Genomic DNA, 23,391 nt, shown 5'->3' with positions numbered 1-23,391 from the left:
AGTTCACTTCAAAATGAACTACTCACCCCAATCTCATCCAAGATGTTCATGTCTTTTTTTTTTTGAGTCGAAAATATTTTTTTCTTTACATAATGGTTTTCAATAGCAACCAAAGGTTTAAATGTCCAAATTAATGCAGTTTCAAAGGGCTTCAGAGGCTCTGCACAATCCCAGATGAGGAATAGGGTTTAATTCCTTTTTATATGGTTATAAATTAACCATATAAACTAAATTACTGATCTAATGCCCACATTGTCACTATATGATAATTGAAATGAGCTGATGATATCACTGTTTTCTCCAGAGCGGCTGTACGGCTGAATAAAATAATGTTGTATTATTTTCCTGTTTAACACTGTGAAGCTACTTTGAAACAATCTGCATTGTAAAAAGCGCTATATAAATAAAGTTGACTTGACTTATCCAACCAAACCAAACCATCGGCCATTTTCTAAAAAAAAAAAAAAAAAAAAAAAAAAAAAAAAAAAAAAACATTTATATACTTTTTAACCTCAAATGCGCGACTTCGGTCACGCTTGTGACATTCGTGGAAGTACCGACCCAGTGTTCAAACAAACGTGTAAAGACTAAATCAAATGCCCTTTACAAAAATAAAAGTAAAACAACGATGTTGAACAATTCTAAAGTTGGAGGAGAACATGAGATGGAGTTTTTCGGCACTGGGTCTGTACTTCTACCTACGCCACGGACGTGACCTTTCTGATGTGATGACGTTATACGCAGTGAAGAAGAACAACACAGAAGTCGCGCATCTGAGGTTAAAAAAGATTTAAATATTTATTTTTATTAGAAAATGGTCGATAGTTTCGCTAGATAAGACCCTATTCCTCGTCTGGGATCATGCAGAGCCTCTGAAGTCCTTTGAAACTGCATTGATTTGGACCTTCAACCTGCTGGTTGCAAATTAAATGCATTATGTGAAGAAAATATTGTCGACTGAAGAAAGACATGAACATCTTGGATGAGATGGGGGTGAGTACATTATCAGGAAATTTTCATTTTGAAAGGGAACTAATCCTTTAACAGAACATCTTCACTGTAGGTTGTACCTTGCAGCCATGCATTACAATGATAATGCAGAGCGTGAGCAGGCAACATCAGCAGGACAAGCTATCCCAAAGTTAAAGCCACTTAAAACCACAAAGCCACTTAAAACAGCCCCTTCATATGGTATGTTATAAAATGTATTTTATTTAAACACATCTACAAATACACTTTACATATAGTGAAACATTTGAGATGTTCTGAAGAGGTATAAAAACTAATGAACTAATGAAAGTAATGCTTTCCTTCTGTATGCAATGTATTAGAGACTGTAAATGATGAAGCTCGTGTTTGAAGAGGAGCTTACAGACCCCAGACCATTTGTAGAAGAGCTTAAAGAAATCCCCATTCCCAAGTTCCCGTCCTCTCTTCAAAAAACCTTCAAAAGGAGGAAGTTATTGTCCACCACGTCTCATGCTTCAGTCAAGGGGTGGACGAAATCCAACAAACGGTCCATCCAGATCTGGAAACTCCTGCTGAATCCGGAGCACAACACAGGATGGAAGAACAACCCTGATTTGTCGTGCTAAATAGCCCCAGCACCAGCTGACGAAGCTTCGATGGGCGAGATGGCGATACCGCCTGTAAAGAGAATAGTGGACACTATTAACGTTGTAGATAAAACTGTAAAAAAGGTGTACATATAATTGTTTGCGTTACTCTTTTTTTCTTTTTTAACAAATAAATAATTTTTTTAAGGAAAAACATTAAAGGGGTGGTAAACCACGATTTCACTATTCTAACTTTAGCTAGCGTGTAATGTTGCTGCTTGAGCATAAACAACATCTGCAAAGTTACAACGTTCAAAGTTTAAAGCAAAGGGAGATATTTGCTTTTAAAGAAATCAGTTTCTAAGAACTACAGCAAACGGCCAGTAGGCGACTACACACATTCCTCCAGGGTTGGTGACATCACCAGGCTCAATATTTACATAAACCCCTCCTCCGAGAATATTAAATAAGGGGGGGTGAGGCCATTTTGTATCGCGGCGCTGTTGTGGTATAGTAGGCTGGAGTGTTGTTGCCGCGATGCCAAGGAAACGCTGTTATATTCATCCGGATTGCAGGTCTGGGGTACTTGCTCTGTTCAGCCTTCATAGGGACGGGGGTGCATTGCAGAGCGTTTAACATACAGCATGTTATATGCACGTGTGTTTGAGTCAGCGGGGAATCAGGCGCGCGCAGGGCTCCCTGCAGCACATCCACGGAGGAAAACATCCACCGTCTTCGCGATTTCAATGCCAGATTTGCACAACGTCAGCTGCGTGAAAAAAACACTGCCGGTGCGTGGATGAGCGACGCGCGCGCTGCACATTTCACGGAGGACAACACAAACTTCCACAAACTTTGCGAGTTCAATACAGGATATGCACAACGGCTTGTCCTGAAAGCTGGATTTACAAACAGAAGCTGTTCACGGGCCACAACCTGTAAGTCTGATTTATATTTCATCGATGTGTTTTCCTGTAATAGGTTGTAGCAAGGAAGTAAACAGATGACAACACTGTTCTGCAAACCAGTCTGTTAAATGCTCATTCATACTTAACGTTATCCGACGAACACCTAACGTTACAAACACTAACGTTAAAATCTCAACAGCGAACCTGACATTAGTGTAAATGATTCTTTGATTAGAGCTTTTATGTATTGTTTATCTACAGGCATGCTAAACATGGTTCTGTGTGTGATTTGGCTAACTTACTAGTTAAAGCCAGTGCTTAGTGTTTGTTTTGGGTTAGTTCTTGTGACAGATATTTGGCTATAATCGTTCTAAAAATACAAAAGTTAAAGTGCCATTCAGTAGCGATCACTATAGATCCGCAGTCTTTACTCTTGAGGACTGAACAGGTTCTGCTCGATCATCTTCACTCAAATGTTCTGGGTCTGATTCGGGCTCAGATTGGTATGGTTTTATTGACGCCGTTGTTTCTAACACTGACCAAAGCACAGCCTCCGGTAAAGGTAAGGGGCGTGACGTTTCCGACGTGCACTAGGCGTTTAGCGAATCACAACACACTGGGCCAGCTAACCAATCTGAGCCCATCGCGTATTTTTGAGGGACTGACTTCATACAACCCGGAAAGCATCCGACCGTTTTACAAGGAGGGACAGAGCAGTGTAGAATAAAGGTCAAATATATGAAAAATAAGGCAATTTTTTTTTAAACGAAGCATGAACACGTTACAGTGCACCCCACAAACACAGTCAAGCCTTCAAAAGAATGTTTTACCACCCCTTAAATTTCTTAATTAGCTTTGTTTTTGCAGTGGTGTCATAAAACTACATTTTATTTATATTAGTTTACAGAATAAAGAATAAAAAATAAACTTACTCTTCTTTTGTCCTACGCCTCAAAGGTCCATAATCAGCTTTGTAGATGTTAAGAATGTTCTGCAGGGTGTAAGGATTCAAACAGTTCGGTTCAAAGCCTGGGTGGTCTATCATGCATTTTAGAGGCCCTGGAACCTGATTCATGCGTCTTACAACCTAAGGAAGACAAGCCACCAACTAGTTATAATACTGTCAGAATTAAGAGTAAAAGCAACTCAGTAAAAGGCATCATATGACCTCTTTCATTAAATTTGATGAAAGGTGAAGTGAATAACACTGATTATTAGTGGTGTCAACAATAATCGATTCAGCGATGCATCGCAATGCGGGGCATGCACGATTCAGCATCAATGCGGCAAAGTGCCATAATCGATTATGTCACGTTTATTTTCTGGCCTTGAGTTGGACAATAAAGTTGTGAAGTTTCAATTACTTCCGGGGTCATAACAACAACAACAATCAAGATGGCTGAGGTGGAGGGAGATGATCGCAATAGACGGGTAATTAAAAACGCAGCCAAAGCTTGGAAAGCGGACATCTGGGCACATTTCGGATTCTACGAAGCTGATGGGAAACTAGACAAGACTTATGCGGTGTGTAAAACCTGGCAAACTAAAATCAAGCACGTTGGCAATACAACTTACTTCACGAACCATGTTGATCGTTCTAAAGCAGAGAGAAGAGAAACATTTCTCATTCAAAGCACTGAAAGCAGTGATTTATGTTTTCTTTTTCAGGTTTGAAAATGCCCTATCCAATACCCTGTACCATAAAATTTTATTTTATTTAATGACATTTATGTCAAAGATACAGGAGAGTGATAATACACACATAGCAGCCAATAAAATCTGTTGTTCAATATCTGACTGCTTGTATTGCCTCATGACTGATTAAAAATTTGCCTTGTATGCAGTAGAATTTTGATGCATTGCAATGCATCGTAGAATCGAATTGAATCGAATCGTTACCTGGTGAATCGTAATCGAATCAAATTGTGAGGGCAGTGCCAATGCACACCCCTACTGATTATCTCTTTACGGCACCTGTTAGTGGGTGGGATATTTTAGGCAGCAAGTGAACATTTTGTCCTCAAAGTTGATGAGTTAGAAGCAGGAAAATTGGGCAAGCGTAAGGATTTGAGCGAGTTTGACAAGGGTCAAATTGTGATGGAGAGACGACTGGGTCAGAGCATCTCCAAAACTGCAGGGGTGTTCCCGGTCTGCCATGGTCAGTAGCTATCAAAAGTGCTCCAAGGAAGGAACAGTGGTGAACTGGCGACAGGGTCATGGGCAACCAAGGCTCAGTGATGCACGTGGGGAGCGAAGGCTGGCTCGTGTGGTCCAATCAAACAGACGAGCTACTGTAGCTCAAATTGGTCAGCCTTTCAGTGCTCAGACCATACGCAGCACACTGCACCAAATTGGTCTGCATGGCTGTCGTCCCAGAAGGAAGCTTCTTCTTTGCTGAAGACAAGCAGACTAAGGACATGGATTACTGGAACCATGTCCTGTGATCTGATGAGACCAAGATAAACGGAGTGTGTGGCAGCAACCAGGTGAGGAGTACAAAGACAAGTGTGTCTTGCCTACAGTCAAGCATGGTGGTGGGAGTGTCATGGTCTGGGGCTGCATGAGTGCTGCCTGTACAACTACAGTTCATTGAGGGAACCATGAATGCCAACATGTACTGTGACATACTGAAGCAGAGCATGATCCTCTCCCTTCAGAAACTGGGCCGCATGGCAGTACTCCAACATGATTATGACCCCAAACACACCTCCAAGATGACCAGTGCCTTGCTAAAGAAGCTGAGGGTAAAGGTGATGGACTGGCCAAGCATGTCTCCAGACCTAAACCCTACTGAGCATCTGTGGGGCATCCTCAAACAGAAGGTGGAGGAGCACAAGGTCTCTAACATCTAACAGCTCTGTGATGTTGTCATGGAGGAATGGAAGAGGACTCCAGTGGCAACCTGCGAAGCTCTGGTGAACTCCATGCCCAAGAGGGTTTAGGTAGTGCTGGAAAATAATGGAAGCCACACAAAATATTAACACTTTGTGCCCAATTTGGACATTTGGACTAAGTGGACAATAACTTAGGGGTGTACTCACTTTTGTTGCCAGCGGTTTAGACATTAATGGCTGTGTGTTTAGTTATTTTGAGGGGACAGCACATTTACACTGTTATACAAGCTGTAAACTCACTACTTTACTTTTCACTTTACTTACTTTATTACACATACACCTACACACATTCTAAGATGCGTGAAACATTTCTCAGAGCTTCATCAGAAAAAACTCAAGCCTCACTTACAATCCAAGTCTGGATCAAGGCCAGCAGCATATGCCTCCTCAACATCTGAATTTGCAGCCTCATTCCAAGTGTAAAAAAAAAAAACTCAATCGCCTCCACTCTTGCATACTCTTCGCCATGTTTTTGTCCATTTTTAATTGTTTTGTAATCTAAAAATCCTCTAAAAGTCTAACTCTCCAAGCACTCATTTGCTGATGAACATTACCGTAATAAGCCGTATATTGGCGAAAAGCGCACAATGTTTACTCTAAGGATGTATTTGAATTATTTTGATAGTGCAAACGGTTGAGGGGTTACGGTAACATGAATACAGCTTGATTGGGTGTGTCAGCAATGACACACCTGGTTTAAAAGGGTTAAAGGATCTGCTGCTGACATCTTGGTGCCAGATACCACAGCACACCTTCAGGAGTCTAGTGGAGTCAAGTCAATGCCAATCAGTCTTGACTGGTCAGCAAAAGGAGGACCAACGCAATACAAGTCATAATGTTATGCCTTATCGGTATATATACACATACATGTGTGTCCCATGCTGGCAAAAGGAGTCAGAATGCGCACAGGATAATTTCGAGCTACAAATTATTTAGCAAAAAAAAATTATTCATTAAACTCTCGTCTAGCAATCCCAATGCTCCAAAAAGAAAAGTATCTTTGTTTGTACATTGTCGGAGATGAGTACCTTTCCCTTGTCCATGAAAACAATGTCACTTGCGCTGACTAAGGGTGTACTCACACTAGGCACAGTTTGCCTTGTACAAAATTTAAATTCGGACATGATACTGCTTGCTAATGTGGTGTTTACTTTAGACCCCGGAAGATATAACATTGCTAATATATATCAGCAGCTATTAAATTTTTATCATATCATTAAGTTCTGGAGATCGCGAGTTTCCCCGCAGTCCATGGATAGCTGATATGAGACATTGTCTGACTGAATAAGTGTGTAGGCTTGTGTCTATATAAGACAAACCGTGTGGAGAATGGTATGCAAAACACAAACGTGTCACAATGATCGCAATATTATGTTTTGTGGCAAATTGATCGCACTGTTTATACCCATTTTGCGTGGCTGAATGCACAATCTTGAGTAAAAATAGCTGCGTTATGTTTGTCAAAATAATTGCAATATTAGCCAATGCATTGTAAGAATAACTGACATGTTATACATTGTCTCAAAATCAAAATGAATACTTAATTTCAATTGTTATACATGTTTTACCGAGTTTAATAATGGCTGGCATTTGGATGTTATGAAGATTAAGAAGAAGCAGTAAAACTATGTGTGAAAGTCCAAAAAAAAGGTGAGCATAAAGTGCACTGCACACAATTTTTTAGTTTATTGTTTACTGTGAACATGTCTAATAAATAATTGAAAAAAAAAAAAACATTCTACAAAAGGTCAACATTTCTAACTGAATATTATTCACCATTCTGTAGCAACAAGAGCTCTGTAAAACAGACGTTCAGGAAAGGTAAGCATACAGTATATATTAATTGCTTATTATGAACATGAATCATTATGAATAAGATTTATTAAAAAATAAGTATATAAATTAATTGTAGACAGAATATTTACTTTTTAAATGTTACTAAATATTGTAAAGATGTTGAAATGATCAAATATGAAAGCAGTTAAAACATGAATCAAAGGGAAAACACCAAACAATGAAAAATATCAAATTAATGAGAACAAATGTGATTAATTAGATGAGTTCTGTTTTTTTTTCTTCTCTCTATTCTGCAAAGCCTCTTCAAAGTGATACCTCCCTCTGTTGTCTAATTTTGGGTTGAAAGTATTAATCACTTGGTCAGGTGTCACCAAAGCTTTATCTTCCATCACAGGTAAGATGTAGACAAATCCAGCACTGTCGTTCCTTCTTAAGAACCTGATTTTCACTGCCTTCTGGTCTCGGTTGTTAACAAGTTCGACAAACTGTTTGAAGAATTCGGCAGACCCATGCGAGCGCCATTTGTTTGTCCTCTAGAGATCATGGCTTGTGAACGAGTGAATGCTGGCAGTTTCTCAGTGTTTGGATGTACAAGTGAAAACAGAAGTCTTTTTTCAGTTCCTCCTGATCTGTGATCAGTGATTTCTGATGTGTAGCTAATTATTCAAGTTCACACATAACTTTATTATTCGTGCACACGCTGCGGCTTCTCTCTCTCTCCCGACAGAACAGTGTTTTCTATCTTGTGAGTCAGTGTTTTTGTACGTCCTCGCCACATCTATCTGTTCTAAAATGTGCATACAGTCGGGAGTTTCTGCTCAACATCGGCAGAGCCACATCCTTAGAGATCAACCTCACGCACGCCGAAGCTCGGGCTGCACTGGCCGGTCGGCCTTCAACATCACCGACCCCCAGTACTGCATCTCGCCCACAGCGGAGGCACCAAACGCGGCACGAGATTAAGCAGAAGGGGGGTAACTGTTAACGTATCCGGGCTAGCCAGCCTAGCCCCACAATAGACTGGATTACATTCGATTACTGCTGTTGTGTCTTTGTTTGCGCTGTGTACTCAATGCGCGTCACTGACGCTTTTCATATGATAGGAAAATATCTAAAAATAATGCTATAATCAACACTTACTCGTAACTTATTCATCTCGACAGCTGTAATGGTACATTACATGTGTTACAAAGTTGGTAATAAGGAGAAAGACTGATTCGACCTGACTGGGACTCGTGTTTATTCAGAACTCTCAGATACAAACCAAAACTCGCGCTCACAGCGCACTTTTCAATATCAATCTCTCCGCCTCTGGTCCATTGATGTCTGGTTGGCGAACGAATCGTTCTTTTGAACCGGTTCTTTTTAGTGAACCGAACCAGTTCACCAAATCGGACTGAATCGTTCTAAACGGTTCGCTTCGAGTCAGCGCTGATCCATCATTTACTAAAGTTACTAACTTTCTGACATGAGTGACAGTCCCTCCAACTAGAAATAAACTAATAACCTGAAGTATATGCGGTAACTACAACAGTTCACTGATCTGAGACGTGCTGAGAGAACTGATGAGAAGTGACATCCGTCTCTCTGGCAGCAGCTCGTGCCTGCTTGTGCCTTGTAGACCTCATTAAACCACGCCCCCTCCGCTCATTTCAAATGCAAAGATGTCAGCCAATCACAACAGTGGCCGTTTTTACTGAAGTCTCACAGCAGACACGCCTCTTGAAACAGGGCAAAAAAAAAATGCCTTTTTTTTGTAAATTATGACATTTTATGATGTAAAAATCATACTAACAATATAAGTACACCTCAGAATACATTATAGAGTAAAATAAAAAATCCATGCCATAGGACCTTTAACAAAACTAGGGATGGGCAACAGTGGTCGAGTAATCGAGTACTCGAACGTGATAGCGATCATCGATCATGAGAACGATGATCGCCCTGAAAAAAATATATTTGTCTCTTTTTTTATTGGTTATTGCATCGTTTTGCGGAGGTCTGATTGGTTAGCGTTTTACAGCACGCCTCCAGACCGCGGCGAAATAAAGGCGTGCACTGCAGTGATGTCTGGAATCATGAGATCATTAAATGGTTAGTGCAAGATGTGCAGCGCCAATCTGTCATAGCCTACATAGCATTATAATGAAAACACGATGGAAATTAGAATGCTGTAAATGATCTGTGCTCAGTTCCCCGTGTATCAGCTGATCCACAGAGAAACTAGCGAGAACACTCAGACTAGCGCGTGAAGTTCATGTGCGCATTCGCGTCCTTATCTGCAGATGCACGTTGTAAGATACTTTTATGTTGTCTATATCTGATTAATCTAATATAAGAAGCGTTTGGTTGAGCTTAATAAGCTAGAAAAGCGCTGCCGTTATACCGGCTGTTGTTCATTCTCTTCAGTTTCAGCTCAAACGCATATTTCATGCTCGACATTATGGTTTAGAGACGGTCATGTTCTTTTCAGATAGGCTATTTCTTTCTCAGAATCATTGATATTAGTAATGCAGCAGTGCTATACTGTTCTCGTATTTTTTAACAGTAGACCTAGTTTATTTAAAGTTGGTTTTTCGCTATGAGTTTGAAAACGCGCAGTGATGTCTGTAACGCTCGATCATGAATAATAAAATGAAGTGCATGATGTGCAGAGTCAATCTGTCAAAGCATTATAATGAGAACAGGATTTTAATAAAATGTTTCTGTGTGCTTTCGTTGTCCGTGTATCAGCGTTGTTAAGGGAAGAGCGCATTCAAAATGTTCCGTTTCAAACCCTTCGGCTGTAAAATCTAGCACTGAAGTTCACGTGCGCATTCACGTCCTTTTGTGTTGATTTATGTCGTTATAGGTTCATAATAATCTCATATTAATATTGCTATAGGGTGCGTTTGGTTGAGTTTATTAACCAGCTAGCAAGCTCTGCAGGGTGGTGTTATTTCACAGTTTCAGCTCAAAGGCAATGCTCGATATTACTGACTTGGTTATTTGAGACGGTCATTTTATAAAGATGTTTCTTTTTCAAAGACATTTATGCATCATAATCTAGCAGTTATTTTTTGTTTTATATGTTCATGTTTTCATATACCCGTTTTCATGTCACGTTTGTATTTGTCAACAACCATTTTCATAACAGTATTTTCATTATCTCAATGACGGACATGCCCCGCCCCCTGCACATGCCCCGCCCCCAATTACTCGACTACTCGTTTTTGAGACCTATCGATGATCGAAATGAGAAATTGACAAAAATGCCCATCCCTAAACAAAACAGTGATGCACCTGAGAAAACCAAGTACATCACCTAGTGTGCCACTCCTCTGGACCTTATTCAGCAGCCCTCCTGTTACTTGCCATGTGTACCAGGTCACATTCATTTGTTTTTCTTCCTCCAGGATGTTACTGAGGACATGCATTTCCAACAGCTTGCCATTCATGCATTCAGCACACTGACCTAACATACAGTGGGGACTGTCTGGATTGCAGGCCACAGCTTCAACAAAATTCTGTGTGCTCTGGACTGCTTGCCTTGGAATAATATGTTGCACACAGTCCAGGACTGTGCAACTTAATGTTTTCATGGTAACGGCAAAGACCAACTTTTCTTGGAATATCTGAACAGTACATAAGATGGTCGAAGCTCAGCAAATTTAGATTTCCCTATTATACACTCTGGATATTCAATCTTGAAGCAGCGGTAGGCCTCTAGAATAGACATAGTTAAAGACAGTTTCTAGATTTTCTTCTTTACTCGTCCCTCTCGGATTGTGCCCACATCCCTCATCCCTGGTGCTTGTCTTGAGATGTCATCTCTCTCATAGAACTCCCTGACTTTATCATATGTAGTAGTTGTGTTGGTCATACTATTCATTTTCTTTTTTCTTTTCTTTATTACTGAACATATTTTTCGAGGTCTGCTAGGTAAAGCTCGAAGGGCTCGTTTTACTGCCTTGCTCAGAGACCGTCTTGATTTATATGGTGAATTCCGCAGGGACTCCTGGAAAGCAGGAATCTGTGACTTCAGCAAACGCCTTTTTCGTCTTAGTCTTGCAAGCTTCCTGACTCTTTCTGCTTCTTGTTTTGATTGTGTTTCTTTCTTTCTTTGTCTTTCTGCTTTTTTTCTGTTCCTTTCCTGTTCCTTGAAATTTTCATTATTCCTCTTCCTCTCTCTGAATGCCCTTTGTCTTTCAGCATTATTTTTTGCCCTTGCGCACTGTAGGATGAGATGTATATATAAAATAATTTTATTGTTGTTTCTTTGTTATTGTATTTGTTATTACTGCTTATTTTTGATGTTGTATTTGTTATTACTGCTTATTTTTGTTGTTGTATTATTAATTACTGTTGTTAACATTGATATTTTGTAATAAAAAAAAAGTTAAAACTGACTAAGCTGATTCTTTCATGGCCATAGTATGTTCGGTGTAACCAACATTTATTCAGAAACTATTAAATATGACAATAAGAAATCAGAATTTTTTTTTCGTAATTATGTCAGATAACACGCAAGCAAAACATGGTCAGGTCAAAGTGTCTGAATCATTTTTGGTCCCAAATGTTTATCAATTTCACTGGTAGTCCACTGTATGAGGAATTTTTTTAGGTGGAATGTGTCACAGTTTACATTATTTTGCTATCCTCTGACTCTTTTTGCCAGCACAGGTCACATACATCTTTATTTTAAGTAGTAATTTATTATAGTACCTTTGGTATTTCCATGCAGCAGACATGTTCAACTTCACTGGGCATTCTATTACAGTTTTCACATCTGCACCTAAATAAACAACAAAAATACACCAGTATGTTTTAAAACTGTATTTTATGTAATCACTTCAGGACATGAATAGGGCTGGGTATTGTTACCGATACCTTGACTTCAATACCGGTTCCTGAACGATACTTTTTTGATACCAATTTTTTTAACCGTTTTAACATTGACAAAATAAAACCAGGGGGTTTTTTTTACACTCATATAGGGTACTGGGAGCCGGAATATATGCCTCGTGTAAAGCTTGCCGCCAAGCACTGGAAAAAGTAGCCTAATGATTATAAATGTAAAAATAGCAGGGAGACATATGAATTGTTTATTAATATACTTGTGTTTTCTGAGTCCGTGTTGGCTGCAAAGATGAAGTTGTCTCCGCTGGTATAGTGAATGCGTGCATGCCTATAGAGGAAATGCACCTTGCATATGGATTACATAATCAAAGTATTTGTTTTATTTGGTAAGACATTTCAAGCTTTCTATTGGCATCTTTACACAGAAAACGTGGCCCAGAAACCAAACCAAAACAGTTTCAGCGTCGCCTTTGATACTAGGGGCTGGAGGTGGGTCAGACACATTGTATTTTAAGTCTGCTTTTATGCAGCATTACGTCTTTAAAGCAGCTCTGTGTCTGCTCAAAATTCTGTGTAGAGCAGCAACATATATTCTCTGCACACGATGAAGACTACGGATGTACCAATGAGTAGCCTTAACTCGGCTGTGTGAAGATGCCTTATAAGGCCTACTTCGGTTCATCAGCAGTTGAATACGAAGACATTTTCTGCTCTCAAGTTTAAGTTATTCCATGCACTGTCAAGGGCTTCAGATTTTTTTGTGTTACCGGTCTTGGCAGCAATGATCTTATCGCAAATATTGCATTGCCTGGTGAAATGTAGCCACACTTTTGATAATTTCCACATCTTTTACATCTATGGAGGTTGAGACGCTTACCCCTATTTACACTGCACATGTTTGTGGTGCATTACAGTTCCGACGAGGTTTTGTTCCATCCTCGCTGGTATAAACAAGCATTGATTAGAGTGACTGGGTCAGCTCCGGTGGCCATGTCAGATACACTACAGCCTCACATGCAACCTACGTCTCTGGGCGTAACATAGACCGTAAAAAAATATGGACATTCTATTCCGCTGAAGAAAAGTGAAGCCGCAGAAGGTCCGAATATGGCGCAGACATCTTGCGCAGATTTGGGACCATGTCTGTGCAGTACACTACATAAAATGCTCTTCATTAGAATTTTTTTTCTTGTTTCCAGTCCAAAATCTAAAATCAAGATGAATTTACTAGATAAGTAAAATTACAAGATATTTTTTCTTGTTTTCTGAGAATTCAGTCAGAAGAATTCAATCAGAAACAAGATAATTTTTTCTTACCCCATTGGCATTATGGATAATATTGCTATCTTATAAAAATATCTTATGCCATTTTACGTATCTAGTAAATGCATCTTGATTTAAGAATTTTTAGATATTTAGACTAGAAACGACAAAAATACTAAGTAAGAAGAGCATTTTTTTGCGGTGTAGTGACCTCGGGACTGGAGTCTGCACAGTAGAGAGCAGGAAGTAGAGACGCGAAATCAAAAGCCCGCCCACACGCTTGCAGATGCAGAACAATTCATTATGTCGGTCTGAAATAAACAGTTATGGAAACTTAGAAATTAAAGCTAAAGCTCCAATCTCCTCACGAAAAAGGTCTGTTGGTGCCTCAGTGACAACTCAGAAAAGATGTCAATCTCAACTGTCAATTAATGACGCCCGCCCCCTCCCCTTTTTATAGCATCAAATAACTAAAATCAAACTAATTTAAAGATCGAACTCTTGAAATGAAATCAGCATGATAAAAACAGCCTAAAACAGGGGTGTGTGTGTGTGTGTGTGTGTGAGAGAGAGAGTTTGCTCGCCCCTCCCTCATGCAGTATAATTGGTTGACACTGCGTGATTGACAGGAACAGACGAACGAAGCTGATCAGACAGTTGAAACTAATGTGATCTAACCATAGACTGTAAACAAATCTAACAGCGCTCGTCAATGTCAAAATTATTGAGATGGCCAATTAAATCAAAGTAGGCGGGGTTTACGTTCTCTCGTCTTCACACAGACGAGCCCACCAATCTATCGCTTAATGCCGTTGCTGAGAGAGAATCTATTCCTTCCGGTGTAATCACAAAACAAAAATGCACACAAACGTGTCCATGCTCTTAATATTCAATCATTGATGAACATCTTTGATTTTAAAGAATAAAAACTATATATGAGAGCGGATTAGAACCCGAACCTTTGACACGGTTGACAAAAAGTCTACCACCAGAGAATTCGAAAGTTGATAGCGGATCTATGTATTTATTCACTCATGCTAAGAATATCGGGACTAATAATATATTTGACACAAATATTGTTTACAAATAGTCCCAAAAAGATTATTTCCCTACTAAAATTAGACCTAGAATTTCGTTCACTGTTCTGTTTCACATGGCTACGGCCTTGCTTTGAATTATTCTATTATTTAAAATAAAATTAAAATCATTCATTATTTCATATTACATGATTTAATTTCTATATATTTTAAAAAATAGAGTAGGCAAGAGAAGCCTATGTTCTGAAGAACCATTAATGTTCAGAAGAAACATTCATGTTGAAGAACTGTTAATAATAAATATTGAGAAGATTGGATCAGTTGTGCTCCTTTTTTTTTGGAATACTTGAAACACTTTTTATGTGTAATACTTGATGCGGCCCAGCCTGACCCAGAGTCTACCTCTGGCGGCCCCCAGGTAAAATGAGTTTGAGACCCCTGGCCTAAAATGACAGAATCCAAATTTGGGGGAAAAAATTATACGAAGTGTAATTTGATTGTTTATAGTTTGCCTCACGTCCATTAGAAAACATGGAGGGGCGGGGGTTATGAGTTATACTGGGACCAACCACCTGGGGGCGATCGAGACGCGTCGGCTTTAGTTTTTAACACAAGTGCAGCAGATTTTGGGGCGCAACTGGCGTAAACTAGTGTTTTTCCGCCACAGCCAATTATGCTGCATGCTTATTGGCTCACTGTCGTTGATGAGATTAACCACTTAGGTATCGAAATTTGGTAAAGATCGACAAGGCATTTTTTGATACTTGATAGTATTCCATACTATCGATAGGCAATTCAGTCGGTGCCTAATAAGTATTAAACTCGATACCCAGCCCTAGACATGAAGTCGTTACAGTGAAGAAGACAAATTTAATTGTTCTAACATCGTAAAACAAAGATAAGAGAGTTTCAGATTAAAAACTTACCACTGTGAAACATTCTGCTGAAGTCGCACTTCTAAACTTGGTTCCGACTGATCCTCTGCATCAGAATCCGACTCAGGCTCGAACTGATATGGTAAAACTGAAGACATAATTATAATTTTAGAAGTATAACTGTCTTTATAATTGCTTTGGAAGCTGAAGCTCGCAATTATTGGTAAAGGCCATTACATTTCCGACACATGCTTAAGGTGTTTGGTCAATCACAATGCACTGAGTTTAATACATATATAATACACATTTGATCACAACACGTTTGTCCTGCTCTATTTCAAAATAAAACCACTTTAATTAGTACACTCTTATGACATTCTTCAAAAAGATCATTCATTTCTGTAGCAAAGGACATTTAAATAAGGATTAAATGACGGAGTTCTGAAACCCACCTTTTTGTACCTCAGTATCTTGTTTCATACTGAATACTTCTTCAATTCTGAGGTCTTCACTCTGTTCTTTAATAAACCCCATTTTTGTTTGCTCCTCAGTATCTTGTTTCATACTGAATACTTCTTCAATTCTCATGTCTTCACTCTGTTCTTTAATAAACGCCATCTTTGTTTGCTCAGTATCTTCTTGTTTCACACTGAATGTTTCTTCAGTTCTCAGGTCTTCACTCTCCACTTTAATAAAGGTCATCTTTGTCTGCTCAGCATCTTCTTGTTTCACACTAAATGCTTCTTCAATCTTCATGTCTTCACTCTCCTCTTTAATAAACACCACCATTGTTTGTTCCTCAGTATCTTCTTGTTTCACACTGATCGCTTCTTCAATCGTCATGTCTTCACTCTCCTCTTTAATAAACGCCATCTTTAAAAGTGTCACATGGATCTCAGTCGCTTCGCCGGGAGTTTTTCTGTGTATTTGGACAATCTGTCATGATTAAGACGAGAATAATTAACTGAAAGAAAAATAAATCCAAACTAAATCTCTGGGTACGTCTCAGTAGTAAGTCAGAGTGATTAGCCACCCCCAGCAGTACAAATTAAAGTCCCCTTGTAATAAATACATTTATGCCTTAAAACTAATCTTTGATCACCAAAATTCATTTTAAAAAGATGTCTGTGGATAAAAAAAAAAATCTAAAATTTTCTTCAATTCAAAATGTGGAGCTTTTATACTTATACATGATACAGTTAAGCAACTTCCTGAATACCATCTCGATTAAAAATGTGACACTGATTTCATACGACAAATACGAAACAAGTAGTAAATATTAATTCACTAAAATTTGAAAGACATTTTTAAGTCATTTGAAAGACTGACTCATTAAGACGGCCAATTGCCGCCACCTGCTGGCAGTTAGTTTCATGTTTATCAATTTTCCCCCAACATTTCTTATTTAAATTTTCAAAAACAATATCATATCATAACATTATTGAATGCAGTTGTAATTTTTCAGTGTAATGATTCAATTTGATTGGTAACAGCGCTATAGTGTCTTATTCAAATTAAATTTACAGATCAAATTTAAGAAATGAAAGATGAAGCATACATTTAATAAGATTAGGGGAAAGCCCTTGGGGTAACGATCACAAATATGCAGATTTAAATATGTCAAAGCTGATAGAACACTGATGAGAATATTGCTTCAGAATAAATTAGATTTGCACAACAACAACAACAAATAATAATTTCCTATTGTTTCCCAGACACGCAACGTTTTAACTTGACAAGTGACTGACGATTTACTTGTCCAAAGGACAAGCACATGAAGGGCTGCAACAACTAAACTATAAAATTGATAATGAAAATCATCAACGATGAATGTAATAAGTGATTAGTTGCGTCTGACAACCATGCACGGAAAACTCCTGCCAGTCGCATCAAATTACAGCACTGAATAACGCATTTCTGTGGACAAAACGCATAAAAATAGTGGAAGAAACAGAGTGAGCTGCTGCTAGAAAGGTGCGTGATACCCAAGCTGCCCAAAACATGAGAATTCTTTATTTGAAACTTCAAGCTAATGCATTTACATAATGTTTAACATTTCATTTTCCCTGTCAAGCGCTTTGACAGATGTGTGTGCTGTTTAATGTATGAGCAGTGTTGGGGAGTAACTACTGTAGTTACATGTAAAGGTAATTGAATTACATAAATTTAACTGTAATCTGTTAGTTACTGAGAATTTTTTTGATTACATTACAAAGCTAGGATATATCCAATCTGCCGGCAATTTGATTTCGCCCTGCAGCTCAGGCTGGAAACCTGTACACCTTTTTATCCTGCTTCTGTTACAAATTGAGGGAACCAATCACAAACGGGCTTATCCACCTGGCGCGCTATTGGCGGGTTTAACACGATGACGGATAGAGAAGTGATGGATCGTTGGTCTGATTGGTTGAGGTACTATCTAATTTTGTATAGAATCATTTGAACTATGCCCGTTGATCACACCTCTTGTGCAGTAGAAAATACAGAGCAGACTCCCCAGACCAATGTTCAATCTTAAAAAACTGAGCTTGGTCTGGTGATAGCCAGACAAAGGATGTGTTGAATGATTTTAATTTGTTGCTTTGCCTGTTTTTGATATGCACGACGACTCCTGCCATTTAAAGGCTGTTTAATAACGCAGTGCTTTTCTGATTTTTAAAAATCCTTTCATCCAGAAATCTGTATTTATCCCCAGAATGATCTCAATGTGAACATAGGTGCTAAAGTCTGGTTTTGTGGTGGTTGTGTTTTAAAATTAAATTATCATCATTTTAATTAAAGTGATGGAAGGATTTTGAAAGTCTGACAGAAATCAGTGTTGAGTACTACTGTAAGTTTAACTCTGCCTGGTTTAAATGTTTTAAAATGTTTAACAGTTAAAAACATTAAAAATTTAGAAAAGTAATCAAATGTAATCAGTTACATTACTTTAATAAAGTAATTTAAATAGTTACACTGCAAAAAATGCTTTTCTTTAGTATTTTTGTCTTGTTTCCATAGATATTTTTTCTCGTCTGAAATCTTGTTTATGTCCCAAACAGAAATATGATTATTTTTCTTACCACATTGACAGATAATTTAGCTTGTTTTAAGCAAAAACTCTTTTTAGATATTTGGACTGGAAACAAGACAAAAATACTAAGTAAGAAAGGCATTTTTGCAGTGCTTTTCATTTTAAATAGGGTAAGTTGTAACCTGTAAAATATTACATTTCCAAAGTAACCTTCCCAACACTGTGTGAGATATGTTTCCTCAGCATTTAACGGTTATATCTCTGTAAGTTTTACAAATTCACACAAATATTTCCAATTTGTTCGTCCTGACAGTCTGTGTTAAACTTCAGACTTCACTGAATGAGAGCCGTCAAACAGACGAAACTCAGAGAGGGAGACAATTAATATTCAGCGCAAAGACATTCATTTTTCTGAAATATCTGTTGTTTGACGTTAAATTTAGGTTTAAAAGTCAACATGTAATTCAAATATTTTATGAGAGTAGTAACTGTAAAAGGAAAAAAAGCATGTAATTGATTAAAGAAGTCCAAAGTGAATGTGTGATCCTGCAGAACATCCCACTTATCTGTAAACACGGAGGCTGTTTTTATTTATTATCTTTATTGTCATCATCATTTTTAATGTAGGGATTTAAACGGTCCTTTTGCTTTATAGCTCTTTAGCATATAGCATAGATGTAGGTATTTAGGGATGAAACTGTATGGAAATTTCACATAACGATTATAGTGACCCAAATTATCGCGGTTATTATCACGGTTTTGTTCAAATGAGATGAAAGTGTTCAAAAGAACAGATGCACACACTTAAAACATTTCAACAAGTTTTATATCTGAAAATCAACATACAACAAATAACTTAAGCAGCTCTATGCACTTTTTTAAGCTAGATTCTATTCTGTGGGATTTCCTTCCTTATAATGGCCGTCGTCAATAGCAACGCATAACGCATAAATAATAATTTGTCGTAAATATTCTCTAAATATATTCTCAAGCAATATTCTCATCAGTGTTCAGCAATGATGCATTTAAATCTAGCATATTTTGTCTAAGAGCCTAAACAGTATCCTATGCATATCCATATTTCCATATGATTTGACAGTTTATTTTTATTATTAAATATCAAAATGTGTGCATCCTATCTGACACCTAGATGATCACTTTACAGTCAGCTTTATGACTGTCATTCTCTTCAAATGCTATTGAAGTTTGAAACGCGTGTAACGTTACCAATGTTGTATGTAACTTTAGAGACGGTCCCTAAATTCAGCGTTATGCCAGTCATATCAGATGCGCTGTGGCTCTGCTGTGTTTTTTTTTTAAACCATTTTTGCTGCTGAAATGGAACAAAAACAGTCAACCACTGTATGATGAATGAATCTCCTGCATACATCGCACGTTTATCTCTGCTTTGAGTGCAGATTTCAGCGTGTGAGAGCGGCACGCGCTCTGAACTTAACTCCGGCTAATCTGAACGCCTCTGATTATGAGACATTGCATTCACAAACTCAAAAGAAACACGTGTACGTGGTTATAATGCGCAACGTGATTATAACAGATGGCTTTTGAGAAAGCCAAAATATGACAACGCCTCAGATTTGGTCCTTTTAGAAGTCTGAAAAATCTCCCGGCACTGTCACTGCCTTCTGCCATTTCTTCTCATTCAAAAAACAGCTGTGCTGAGCCAGACTGACGCTGACTGGACAAGATTTACAGCAAGTTTTCACAATCGTGATAATCACACACGGTTTTAATGATAATTAAATTTTATACGAAATTACTAACCGTCACTAAATTTTATCGTGGTTTATCGTGAAACCGGTAATCGTTTCATCCCTATTCACTATATGTTGTTTTCATAGTATTGAGTTGGCACGTTTGAATGACCGCATTGGGCAGGATGAGGGAACAATGTGTTGAAAATTGGGCTCTCTTATCCAATTAATCAAAGAAATAATCGGCCAACTAATCGATTTTCAAAATAATCGTTAGTTGTAGCCCTAAGCACATGCAAAGGATTAAATGTCGAGCCCTGACAAAGTATGTTCCCGTTCACCATCTCAGTCTGCCTTCAAAAATCAGTATCCTTAGAAACGCTATGAACAAAGTCCAAATTCACAGTGCTCATAAAAGAGCGGGCAAAACGTACATACGAATGTAGTACGCCCAGATTACAATCATACTACACACATTTATACTATATAGCATGTACTTTTTAATTAAACTCAAGAGAGTATGCGATTTTAGTTTACGCAGCCACAGATTTGTTAAAGCCTATCGGCTTGGCACGTTGATGTGATTGGTAGGTACTTTGTGACGTCAGAAACACCAGCAATTTCAACGCACGTTTTTTTAGCGCGTCTTTTGTTCACTGCCGTTTTAAGGAGAAAATACTCAGCAATGGTGTTGACTGATGAATATGCACATGGTTTGTCTTAGGGGTGGCACGGTATATGAAAAAAAAACGAACCGTTCAGTTCGCTTGTCTCGGTTCGGAGCGTGTGCAGCATGGTTCGACGCACGCGCAATGCAGCCTCGTGCCCGTATGTTACCTCAGACAGCGGGTGTCCTTTTTGCGCAAAATAAGAATGTGTGGACATACAGTAAAAGTGGAGTGCTGCAGGTCATGTCAAGTGTAGAAATGGCAAGTGGGAGAGATAAGGAAGGCTGCCCGAAGTTGGAGGATGCGCCAGCGTCATATAAATGCCAGCTTCACACCGCTCGCGCAAGCGTGTTGGCAGGGCAGAAGCAGTGCGTATGGAGAGCGGGTGCGCACGTGCATTCACACACTGGCAGCGCTTGTCTAGTGCCGCTCGTATATTGCAAATACAGACGAATTTGTTCCATTCTGTCACATTTTCCAGTGTTCTCCTCTGACTCCTGTCTGTGTAGTGCTTTGAATTATGATGGGCAGCATATCTGCTGCAAATACGACCGTGTTACCCTCTGTCTGTCCCAAACACACATGCATATAACATAGTTCACATATAAGTAGTTAACATGATAAATGTAACATTAAAGTTAAGATATGCTTCTAGTTTGAATAATTTAAACAGGCCTTTGAAGTTTGGGCAAAAACTTCTGGCAGCATTGTGTTTTCATGTATTTTGTAAAAATGAAAAAAATCACAGCGCTGGATGTCATATGGTGATTGTGAAACACACGGAACACTTCACTACATGATTTCATGTTGAAATTTGTTATTTTTCATGTTAATCAGGTCAGCTGCTCACGCTGAATTAAAGCCACAGTGCATTGTTCTGATCAAAATTAACATGATTAACATGAAAAATGTTACGCCAATGTGTCGGACTCGGTAGACAGCGTAAGCAGGAGACAGCCAGTTAGGAAACAACTTCTACATGATATGAAATACTGTATCCTTAATTGTGGATAATTAAGCTTTATATAATATGCTGAAGTACATTTCTGGAGTGTTAACGATTAATAGAAAAAACAATAACAAGAACCTTTCGAACCGTAAACCGTGACCCTAAAACCGTGATACGAACCGAACCGTGGGTTTTGTGAACCGTGCCACCCCTAGTTTGTCTTAAAACATATTAAAAACACCACATATACATATACTACATTAAAAACTTCATTTTCACCACAGGGGGTCTTTAAAAACACTAAATATACTCTTAATATTTTATGAGTTTTAAGTTGATATTTAATTATCTGCATATTATATTTAATATATTAATTTTCAATGAAACATATTCAGTTGGTTTGTAAAAGTTAATTACATGGGTGTTTGTGTTCTCGTTGCATTCAGTGTGCGGTGGATCGACATCTTCGAATCACTGAATCATTACATTAAGCATTTCATTCAATCGATTTGGAGTATCAAAAACCTCCGTTTATCCCATCATAACTTTCTCCAGTGACCGAGTTCGTGTTTACGATAGAATTATTCACGATATACTACGCGAAATGAGACGCACCTTTTCTGTTACTCATGTGTTGATGAACTTTACTCACAGACCGTTCATTAATGTTACATAAAGCAAAACAATTGTACATTTCATGCAGAATGATTCATTTACATCGACTCTAATAATTCATTATAAAGTTGACGTAACTATTTTTATCGATTCAAGCACGTTAAATGCTTAAAAACACATACCTCTCTTCAGCCGAATCACAACAGAGGGTCGCGGTGCAGACTTATGACGTCACATCATCAGACCAAAATAAAAGTCCCATTCACAAGATGCTCTCTAAAATCACAAAGTGCATAGAGATCGACATGCAAAAAACATACAGAGTAAAAATACTAATAAATACTTAAGGTATTCACATTTGAATGCTTGGAGAAATGCATAATTATATGCACGGCTAACCTGCTCCAGAGCAGGTTTTATTCTGGATTTGAGATCACAGACCAAAACTGGACCAATCAGCTGTGAGTAAAGGTTTAGTGAAAACATTTTAGAGACAAAATTGCTAAACTTTTGATGCAAATTATTTATTATATTTATATTATATGAATTATAATTATGTATACTATATTCATATAAGTATTGTATTAATTGAGATTATTTTGTATTTTGCTTTTAATTAAAATAAATATAATACATATATTAATAAATATATTACACATTAATATATACACCTTTAAAACAGATTAGGCTTACGTGTATTCTTTTGAGCTCTATGTGAAACGATATACATTATGAGGTATATTTGTTTGATTCACATCAGGCGGAGCTGTGGGCCCGCCCAATCAGAAATTCACAACAAACAAAAAAAAAAATACTACTCTGTAGGCCAGTGGTTCCCAACCACGTTCCTGGAGGACCCCCAACAGTGCACATTTTGGATGTGTCCTTTGTCTGACACACCCACATCAGAGGCGTTTCTCAATGTCAAGGAAGGATCCTCGGAAGCCAGAATTCCGAGGATGCTACGTCATCGACAGCCGTCGAAGGGCTGTTCCAATGTCGAGGATCCTCGGAATTTCAACCAAGGTCTGAGTCCTTCGTTCCAAAAATATGCCATATACAGGAAAGGATGCAAACGAGTAGACTTCGCGCACTTCGCGCTCTCAAATCACCCACAATCCTATGCGGCAGCTTTGCTATCTTGTTCAAAAAATACAAAATATCGGACGTTGGCGGAGTCGGAGCGTTAACAGGGCAATATTTACGTCACCAAACATTTGTTATAACCATAGTAAATATAAGTAAAGTTTAACGTTTAAATGCCA

The 23,391-nt window shown here is 38.3% G+C and overlaps 1 protein-coding gene across 2 annotated transcripts; it reads right to left on the bottom strand.

The window, feature by feature from the left end:
- Window positions 1-351: 351 nt before the first annotated feature.
- LOC307126191 (uncharacterized protein) lies at window positions 352-22,367 on the bottom strand. 2 transcript variants are annotated; one of them, XM_079816614.1, is made up of 6 exons: window positions 22,309-22,367; window positions 15,622-16,105; window positions 15,221-15,317; window positions 11,860-11,929; window positions 3,397-3,551; window positions 352-1,647 (listed from the first exon to the last, which is right to left on the bottom strand). In XM_079816614.1, the coding sequence occupies exons 2-6, from the start codon at window positions 16,040-16,042 to the stop codon at window positions 1,485-1,487; spliced, it is 906 nt and encodes a 301-aa protein (XP_079672740.1). In that variant the 5' UTR covers window positions 16,043-16,105; window positions 22,309-22,367; the 3' UTR covers window positions 352-1,484. The 2 variants fall into 2 exon arrangements, with proteins under 2 accessions (XP_079672740.1, XP_079672741.1); XM_079816615.1 differs by lacking the exon at window positions 3,397-3,551 and having other exon boundaries at window positions 1,191-1,647.
- Window positions 22,368-23,391: the final 1,024 nt, after the last annotated feature.

The sequence above is a fragment of the Gobio gobio genome (genome assembly GCF_949357685.1).
Source record: "Gobio gobio genome assembly, chromosome: 5".
In the NCBI taxonomy this organism is placed as follows: Eukaryota; Metazoa; Chordata; class Actinopteri; order Cypriniformes; family Gobionidae; genus Gobio; species Gobio gobio.
The sequence above is the reverse complement of the archived record's forward strand: the minus strand, read 5'-3'. Positions and strand labels throughout refer to the sequence as shown.

Bases quoted from the DNA above. Each gene is read 5' to 3' on its own strand.
- LOC307126191 (XM_079816614.1), bottom strand. From the start codon at position 16,042: ATGGCGTTTATTAAAGAGGAGAGTGAAGACATGACGATTGAAGAAGCG. The intron at 3,552-11,859 runs GTACTATAATAA...TGTCTTCCTTAG, and splicing joins GCTGCATGGAAATACCAAAG to GTTGTAAGACGCATGAATCA. The intron at 1,648-3,396 runs GTAAGTTTATTT...TTCTCTTTACAG, and splicing joins AGGCGTAGGACAAAAGAAGA to GCGGTATCGCCATCTCGCCC.